The sequence below is a fragment of the Penaeus monodon genome, chromosome 41 (assembly GCF_015228065.2).
Source record: "Penaeus monodon isolate SGIC_2016 chromosome 41, NSTDA_Pmon_1, whole genome shotgun sequence".
In the NCBI taxonomy this organism is placed as follows: Eukaryota; Metazoa; Arthropoda; class Malacostraca; order Decapoda; family Penaeidae; genus Penaeus; species Penaeus monodon.
Window position 1 is genome coordinate 11,087,628 of NC_051426.1, and position 10,000 is coordinate 11,097,627.

The 10,000-nt window shown below is 33.3% G+C and overlaps 1 protein-coding gene across 1 annotated transcript in view; it reads right to left on the reverse strand.

The window, feature by feature from the left end:
• Positions 1-10,000, reverse strand: part of LOC119598569 (ankyrin-1-like) — a gene marked incomplete in the record, with an annotated part of 15,903 nt that overhangs the window by 3,833 nt on the left and 2,070 nt on the right. The window contains 8 exon segments of the mRNA XM_037948210.1: positions 273-347; positions 707-885; positions 2,271-2,369; positions 2,888-2,986; positions 4,312-4,410; positions 5,447-5,545; positions 7,401-7,499; positions 8,566-8,664. Coding sequence (XP_037804138.1) covers positions 273-347; positions 707-885; positions 2,271-2,369; positions 2,888-2,986; positions 4,312-4,410; positions 5,447-5,545; positions 7,401-7,499; positions 8,566-8,664 — 848 coding nt within the window.

A 10,000-nucleotide genomic window follows, 5' to 3' on the forward strand; every position in this document is an offset into this window, starting at 1 on the left:
TCTCAGAAGCAACTCGCAAAGAAGAAATGGTAGGAACACGTGTGGGTACATGTCAGCGCATGTCTCGATGCATGTCCTCCCCCCCTCCTCTCTCTCTCTCTCTCTCTCTCTCTCTCTCTCTCTCTCTCTCTCTCTCTCTCTCTCTCTCTCTCTCTCTCTCTCTCTCTCTCTCTCTCTCTCCCTCGATTATCCCCCCTCAGCATCGCGCGCGAGATGGCATTTCATCTCCCTGAAACGGCGGATCCAGAACAGAAGGCCAGTCGGTCTCTGACCTGAAGCGTGCTGTTGTCTCTCTGCAGGCTGACCTTCCTCCTTTCGGCTGCGAGGTATTTCTCCATTATCTCTATCTGTAAAGCAAATCAACCTTGGTTAACATAGGATTGAGTCATTACTAATTATGCTGTCTATACCCTTAATAAAAAATAATAATAACAGTAATAAAATAAACAAATAAATAAAACAGTAAAACATTCGCCGTACAGGCAAAAAAATCCTACTGACAGATTCCTGCGCCATTACCAGGTTAACAAAAGGACTGATACAATATCAATTATGCTGTCTACCCCCTCCCCTCAACAACAACAAAAAATATAACAATAATAATAATAACAATAATAAATGAAAAACAGAAAAACATTCACCATGCACGAAAAAAGAAGATAGCACCATAAAAAATGTTCCAATTAACAGATTCCAGCGCCATTACCAGTGAGATGCCTTTGAAGATTTCCATGTCGTAATCTGCAGTTGTGGAAGTTCCTTTCAGCATTTCCTTGGGAGTGTTTCCTCGGCTGTTCCTCACGTTCATAGCGACGCCAAGTTTCACCAGCGTAAAAAGTACATGGAGATGGCCTTCGGAAGCTGCAATGTGCCCTACTGTTTCATCTGATAAGAGATAAAAATATTATTAGATAGAAGTGTAGGCTGTAGACCTTAGTTAATGTTCTGCACTATTTGAATTTTATCCACACACTTTTTTTCTTTTTTCTTTTTTTTATTCCCAATATTTCGAGCTGTTACCATCATTACCTCCATATGAAAATTTGATTTGTTATTTCGGTTGGGTTATATTCCGTGTGATGTAACTCGACGCTTTTACGTGGTGATTAATTTGAAATATTCTTGAATTTATTGGTAAGTTTTGTCCTGAGCTGTTTTTTTTCATTCACGGTAAATATCAAAAGATGTATTATTTCAGCCTGAGCAGGCTAACTAATTAAATAAAGTTGAATCGTTCTCTGTAGCTTTGATTTCCTCAAAAATACTACTTACAACAAGAAAATATATAATATATAAAATCACACACACACATCTATACCTATATCTATCTATCAGTCTATTTATCTATCTATCTATATTACACACACACACACACACACACACAGCATATATATATATATATATATATATATATATATATATATATATATATATATATATATATATACATATATATATATAATATATATATATATATACGATAGATTATATATATATATGTATATATATATATATATATATTATATATATATATATATATATATATACATAAACATATATATAACATGTGTGTATATATATATATATATATATATATATATATATATATATATATATATATATATATATAATGTATATATATGTAACACACACATATATATAAGGGAGGAAATAGGAAGTAAAGGAGAGTAGGGAGTAGGAAGGGGCGAGGGGAAAGGACACTGAACAGAGGCAAGTTCAAGAATAAAAGGGTCAAAGGAGAAGAGAGAGAATATGCGAGTCGGATGGGGGGGGGGTGTAGAGGAGTGAGGGAAAGGGGAAGGAAGACGGGTATGGGAGAGACGACAGGGGGATGGATGGAAGGAGAGGGAAAGAGGGAGAGAGGGAAAGGGCGAAGGTCACGCTGGTAGGACTTCAAGGAGGGAGTCGATATTGTTGTTGTTTTTGTTGTATTTTCTTTTTTTTTGGGGGGGGGGAGGGTGGGATGAGATAAATGAAGATAAGGAAGAAATGCAAAAAGTCATCATAATCACGAGTGGACGATTCTCAAGTGATTTTCAAAGGATTCTCAAGAGATTCTGAAAGATGGCGAAGGAGAATCGGCCCAACCAACGGCTAACCAATAGGGCCTGGCAAAAGTAACCGAGAAAAACGAAGAGATTCTCAAACACATGAAAAAAACAAACAAGACCTCACCAAATATTACGTTATCGTTAACATTACCACGTCTTTCCGAACGAACAACCCCGCTCGTATCTAAAATAACCTACTTCCATCTGTCTTTGCGCCTCCGTCGGCTCCCTTGTGAAGCAGGGTCTCGACCAGTGCTTCGTGGCCCTTTCGAGACGCCCAGTGAAGCGGCGTCCAACCTGGGCGGGAAGGAACTTGCGTTAATATTACTCTCTTTATGATTTTGTTTTTGTTGCATTGCTCTCCGAAGATACGTCATTAGGAGGCAAAGATGAATACGATAACCTATATAAGTATTAACATTGAACGCATATAATATCAATATGTATATGGATAAATAGGTGCATAGAAACGGTATGTATACGCACATCTGTTCTCGTGTGTGTGTGTGTGTGTGTGTGTGTGTGTGTGTGTGTGTGTGTGTGTGTGTGTGTGTGTGTGTGTGTGTGTGTGTGTGTGTGTGTGTGTGTGTGTGTGTACATATACATACCACTGATAAGAATATTAGGAAAAAGTAATATAATTACAATAATAAAACCTCACCATATCGAAATTACGTTAAAATGACAAGACCGCTAACAAATCATAATCACGGCGATGCATAAATCAAAATGATAACCTATCGTTCAGTGCTGCCGCTAATTTACACTTTCGTTTTCCTATCGAATCATCCGCCTCGGGCCTCCCTGCGCCTTACCTTGGCCGCCTTTTCCGTTGGGCTCGCCTCCCCGCGCCAGGAGCTCCTCCGCCGCCGCCTCGTGGCCTTCTATGGCAGCCAAGTGTAACGGAGTAAACCCTGTGATAGGAAGATAAACAGTGCGAAGATGTGATGTTATGATGCACACACTCTCGCACGCTCGTACGCTCGCACACGCACACACGCACACACACATATATATGAGATGAAGGTAGTACTAGTCACACTGGTACCGATCAGTGATTTAATTTTCACGTATAAATCTTTCGATATTATCAATTACAATTTCACTGGCGATGATTATCACGGCAATATCTTTCAGTATTTGATTTAGGTGTTTTGAGAATGTCACTCATGGTTCACGGACATAGGGATATGAACTAGATTATAATATATGCAAGTAGTAATGATGTAAGTATGTAAGTAGTGATATACTTAAACTGTTCTTCGAAGTTGTTGTGGTATTGTATGAAAACGAAACTACATACAACCTTTACTTACTCTACCTGAAAACTAGTTTTTGGTACAAATTATATATATTCTCATACATTCATTCATTAGAAAATGGTTTGATCAAAGTGAAGTGGCAAAACCCATATGCAAATAGATATCAAGGTTAGTGTTCTTTTTTATTATCCCCTTCTTGGAATATTCTTCTCTTTAAAATATATTATTCCTGTGAATCCGTAAGATAGTTATCTTACGAAAAAGCGAGAATCACCCTCAGTACAGACTTACCTAGTACTGGGTTGCCATGTATACCCAAAGAACTTAGGTTTCATAAACACGAGAGGAGCTACATATACAGCGCCTAAAACAGGATATCAGTCATTGGGAAAAAAAGTTTATTCATTCTACAGATTAAGAAAATTATAAATGATTGTCTATAAGCCCAAAGATCAGTTCAATCACGTAACATAAAAAAATTGGAACAACAAATGGCCCACGAGCAGCATGTTCATGAAACTTAAACCTGAAATTATTTCCACACTTTTTATCAGTATCAATAAAAACCGGTGACTTGCTATGACTACTCAGTGACAGGCAGAGACTGAAAGAGAGATCAACCGAGGTCGAAAAAATACGAGGTTATACCACTCTCCCCAATTCGTGCAGGTGATGACGTCAGCTTAGTTGAGTGGAAACATACGTAAAATATTTCATTAGCGTAAAGGCAATTTTTATCGTCATTCAATTGTACAGTTAGATCGAATATCTTATACTGCCGGCGTGGTGATTTAAGCTTGAACTCCTCGAGCCACTGACTTTAACTGACCTTGTATTCTATTAGCATTTCTGTCACCAATAAATACCTACCCTTTTTCCCCTTTGCTTAAGATATATGCAATATAAAGCATAGTATCATAGTACGAACTACTCAGCTTCATTAGTCACCCACGTTCACGAAACCCAAAGGCCCTTACCTTGACAGTCCTTTTCGTTCACATTTGCCCCTTGAGCCACGAGCGCCGTCACCACCGACCTGTGACCGGTGAGGGCAGCCGTGTGCAGGGGGCTCCAGCCTGTGGAAGAGGATTATATATATATATATATATATATATATATATATATATATATATATATATATATATATATATATATATAATAGATGTATATATAATGTATATATATACATATATACACAGACACATGTATATGTATGTGTATATGTATGTGCACACACACACACACACACACACACACACACACACACACACACACACACACACACACACACACACACACACACACACTCGTATATATGTGTGTGTATTACCCTAAAGCCAACTTAAGAAATGGCCACCAAACGTTGTCTTGAAATGTCAGCTGGATTTCCTTGAATTGGGGAAAACGGTCATTCATGTTCATTGACATGGCTCTTCCACACCTATTTTTCATGTATACAAATTACCAGATTTATCTGAACTTGCCATTTAGACAGCCAAGTAGAATTTCTTCAAAGAGCTATTATGAAAAAAGAATGAGAGAGACAGAAAGAGCTAAGGTATGTATAAAACAAGGTGACATGATACCGTGGAACAGATAACTTTATAAGTCTGACGTAATCCATGTGATGGTACACAGCGTCAACAGAATCAAATCAACGGAAGCACTAAACACAATTTATATCAATATTGAGTTGAAATGTAGGCGTGGGAGAGGACTGGTGCCACACACACACACACACACACACACACACACACACACACACACACACACACACACACACACACACACACACACACACACACACACACACACATATACAACTTCCCTTGTGTTTGATTACCATTATTACCATTACTAAGTTATATCATTACTATTACTATTGTCTACATAACTGTGGAGTCTCCCTCATTCTCCAGACATTATGACAGATGTCGAAAAAGCAGATTCAACCGACAGGCGAATGGGAGAAAGGTGTCCTTGAATTCTCAAAGCATTGTTCATTTTGTCTCCCGCTGATAAGAATGCTAGAATTTTGCGACATTGCTCCTACAGCCGATTCCTGATACCTGTGCGAGTCAAGAGTCATAATCAAGCCTGAATTTGCCTTACCTTCGTCTGTCTTTGCATTCGGTGCGGCTCCCTTGCTCACCAACTTCTCCACCATCGCCTTGTGACCTTTTCGAGCAGCCCAGTGAAGTGGTGTCCAACCTGGAACAGGAAGGTGCGTTATAATATTAATTCCGTTTTCCGTAGATAAATACACGAGAAAAGAAGACAATTCATAGATACGAACACTAGGAAGGAAACATTATTAAAAATCCTTTTATATCAACCTTTCACAGCAAATATTCACTTATTGTTCCGTATATTTTAATATATTGTAACCCATCTTTTCCTTTATCATAAGCTGCACCTTGATCTAATATGTTAGCCAAACTATTTCAGATTTTTTCAAAATTAAATTTACTTAATAATGACGGTATACAAACTGTAAAATTACAAGATAAAGATCTTTCGTGGACTATCGATTACAGGACAGGTTCCTCTAAGTAAACTAAATTACCGTCAAATCCTTGGAGTTTCAAGATAATAACTGTTTTATATCCAGGTAAGTATAATTCAAATAAAGTGTAACGGGGCATCTAATCCTGGTTCATCCCTTTACCTTAACAGTTTCAACTATAATCAAAACTTTTACTTTACTATCTACCAAAAACTGATTTCACCCTTTACTAGCATAGTCCTTTAAATGAAAAGATCAGTAAGTATAACTGTTTTTAACCAAATCTCTTTCAGTTTACCTCTCAGTCTAACCGCGGCTGCTGGCACAAATTTTAACCAGGTATATAATTAGGATTATCAATTCCAACTTACATTTATTGATTAGTACAAGGTACTGAGAATTTATCCCTTAAAGAAACCTGTACCTTTATATGATTTATTGACCTCTAGTCTAAATAATAAAATATACTGAAGCATCAAAATTTACATGTATCATTAACCTAAAGATGAAAGAATAAGCCGGGATAAACCTTTAATTTCATATAAATACTTATTAAACCTCCTATAAATAAGAATAAAACTTAATGCACAAAATATTGTAAAACTAAACTAATACTAGAAACAAATAGAATTGATAACATTTTTATGATTAGAATCTCTTCCCCCAGATTTTTTTAAATAGTCTTTTAAGAAATACGCAATTTTTTAAATGTTACAAAATTAGAAAAAAATTCAACATAGGAATGTTTATACAAAATTTAAAAGATATATATATATATGTATATATTTTTTGAAAATGGAAAAAAAAATCTCTCGACGATTTTTTTGAATGCTTATATATACATTTAAAGTATAAATTTAAATATTATTCATAAATCAAATGTATTTTATAGTAGATATCAGTTGTTATAATTATATAAAATAAATATTATATATTCTAATAAGATATTATGTATATATATTATTTTATTATATTTTAAATCAAATGTAGTTACAATTTTATTCTATCTAAATTGATTATAAATCCTTAATAGGAATCTATATGTATTAAAATATTTTATATCTAAAATAAAGTTTAAAACGTACTTAAAGTGTGTTCTACGATCCTGACATGAATAGTGTAAATATTTATGTCTTTAAATTGTATTTTTAGTTATGTATATATAGACTAGTAAATATATCTAGTTCCTTTTGTAATTTTGTAATATTATTTTTTGAAAAATAAAATAGTGTCTCCTTCTATGAAACTTAATTTCTAGCAGATTAAAGTTGCATTCTTCAAGAAGACGCATTTTTTTTATACATATCTTTTAAAATAATATTAACATATTTAATTCAAGAGATAATTTTTAAAAGTGAAATATGCTGTTATAAATATGTATTTCAATATATAGTAATCAGATTTTTTTTTTTTTTTTTTGTTACTCTTCTCTAATCTTTGATGGGTTTCTATATCACAATTTAATGCAACTAAAAATATCTAAAATAGTTATTACTCTTATTAAAGTGTCCTTTAATATTCTCTTTAAAAGTAGACCTGTCTTCCCTAAGATCGCCTCACCTTTCTCTTCTTTTGCATTCACGTCAGCGCCTCTGGCGATGAGCTCCTCTGCCGCCGACCCGTGGCCTTCCTGGGCAGCTAAGTGCAACGGAGTCCAGCCTGGCACGGGAAGAGGAGGATCAAGGAACAAAGGGGCATACATATGTGTGGATTTACGTATATGCATATGTATATATATATATATATATATATATATATATATATATATATATATATATATATATATACACACATACATTTATAATGTGTGTGTGTATATATATATATATATATATATATATATATATATATATATATATATATATATATATATATATATATATATATATATATATATTTTATATATATATATATATATATATGTATATTGTATATATAAATATATATATATATATATATATATATATATATATATATATATATATTTATATATATATATATATAACTTTCACTTCGAACACTCCAGCCTGCGACCACTTAAGTGTTGGTTGTGGTCCAGGAGACGCATAGAGCTTCGTATGACAGCCAAATGCTTCAAGAGCTGCTAACAGGGTCTCCATAGATTTAGGCAATATGGCAGCATGGGTAAAATCAAGGTCGGTGACTCCGACATTCCCGGTGTTGCTCCATATTACCCTTAGATAACAGCTCTACCCATTATCCAGGCCCTGCAAGTGTTGAAGTGAGTCGTTGCCTTGCTCACAGGAAAGAAGCTAGATATGCACACATCATAATAAATCAACTTCCAATATATAAGACATCACAATCAACACGACTTTCAATATATAAAACTTGCTACTAGTGAAAAAGATCTTTACTGGAATTCCTCTGAGGTTCCCAGTGGGTTGCACAATATGTTTCATCCTTTTCTCTTTTCTTCATTCTTTCTTCCACCATGGCTCTCTATTCACTCGAGAAGGTTCCTATCCCTCCCTCCCTCCCCCTTTCTCTCTCTCTCTCTCTCTCTCTCTCTCTCTCTCTCTCTCTCTCTCTCTCTCTCTCTCTCTCTCTCTCTCTCCTTCCAGTAAACAAATACAAACTCTTTTCTTCCCTCTACCTAAGCCATCGCAAGTGCAAGAACCTATTTAACATTCGATATTGATGCAAAACGACCTCCACTCATTATCTTCGTGAAAAAATTACCATCACATCAAAAGGGCCTTACCTCGATTACCATTTCCGTTCACACTTGCCCCTCGAGTCACAAGCACCGTCACCACAGAGCTGTGACCGTTAAAGGCAGCTCTGTGCAATGGAGTCCAACCTAAGAAAAAAAGTACGTATATTGGGAAGTCTTTCCACAAGCAAATCCCTATTGATTATGTGGACGCAGAAATACGCAGAAATATTAGTAAAAGATTAGATGGACAAGGTTGATTGTATTAATACAAAATCAACAAGTTTAAAATCAATATTAAGTAAGTAAGAAAAAATTATATAGTAAAAATGTGAATTGTTACCATATGTAGTAATCATCAGCAACAATGATAATGGTAAAAGTAATATGTAAATAGGAAATACTTGTATTATATATGAAAATGATCTTAATGATAATCAAGTAAAGACAATGAAGGTGATAGAGAGGATAATCATAAGAGTAATAATGATGATAATAATGTTAATGATTATAATGATATCAAATAATAATGATTTATATTAATAATCTTTATTGTTATTGTTATGATTGTTGTTATCATTATTATCATTGTCCTAATTATCCTTTTTATTATTGCCATAATGATAATGATTATAATTACTGTTATTATAAAAATGATCATTGTTATTGTTATCATTACGATAATCTTTATAATCATTATTACTATCATTATTATTATCATCATCGTCATCATTATCTTTATCAATATTCTTATTATCAGCATTATTATATTAGTATTAGTATTTTAAATCATAACTATTATTACTATCATTATTGTTATTGTAATCATCCTTATTAATATTATCGTTACTATTGTTATTCTTATTATTAATACTATTGTTATGAATGTCATTATTGTCATTGTTACTATTATCCTTTTTATCATCATTATTATGATCATCATTACTATTGTCATTGTTATTCTTATTACCATTACTATTATCATGAATATTATCATTGTTATTATCATTACCATTATAATTACTATTAGTCATTATTAGTTATTATTATTATTGTTATCATTATTATTATCATTATTTTTATCATTGTTATTATGATTATTGTTCTTATTATCATAATCATTACCATTATTACTATCATTATTTTTATTATTATTATTATTATTATTATCATTATTTCTATTATTATTGTTATTATTATTGTCATTGTCGTCACTTATTCATATTCTTATTGATATTATCATTATTAGCATTATAAGCATTACTATCACTGTCATTGTTATTATCTTCATCATTATTATCATCATCATCATCATTATTGGTGTTATTATTATAATCACCATTGTTATCATAATCATTATTATTGTTACTATTATTATTATCATCATTATCATTATTATCATTAATATCAATACTATCGTTATCATCATTATGATTACCATTATCATTACAATTATGATTATGATTACCTTTACCATTATTAC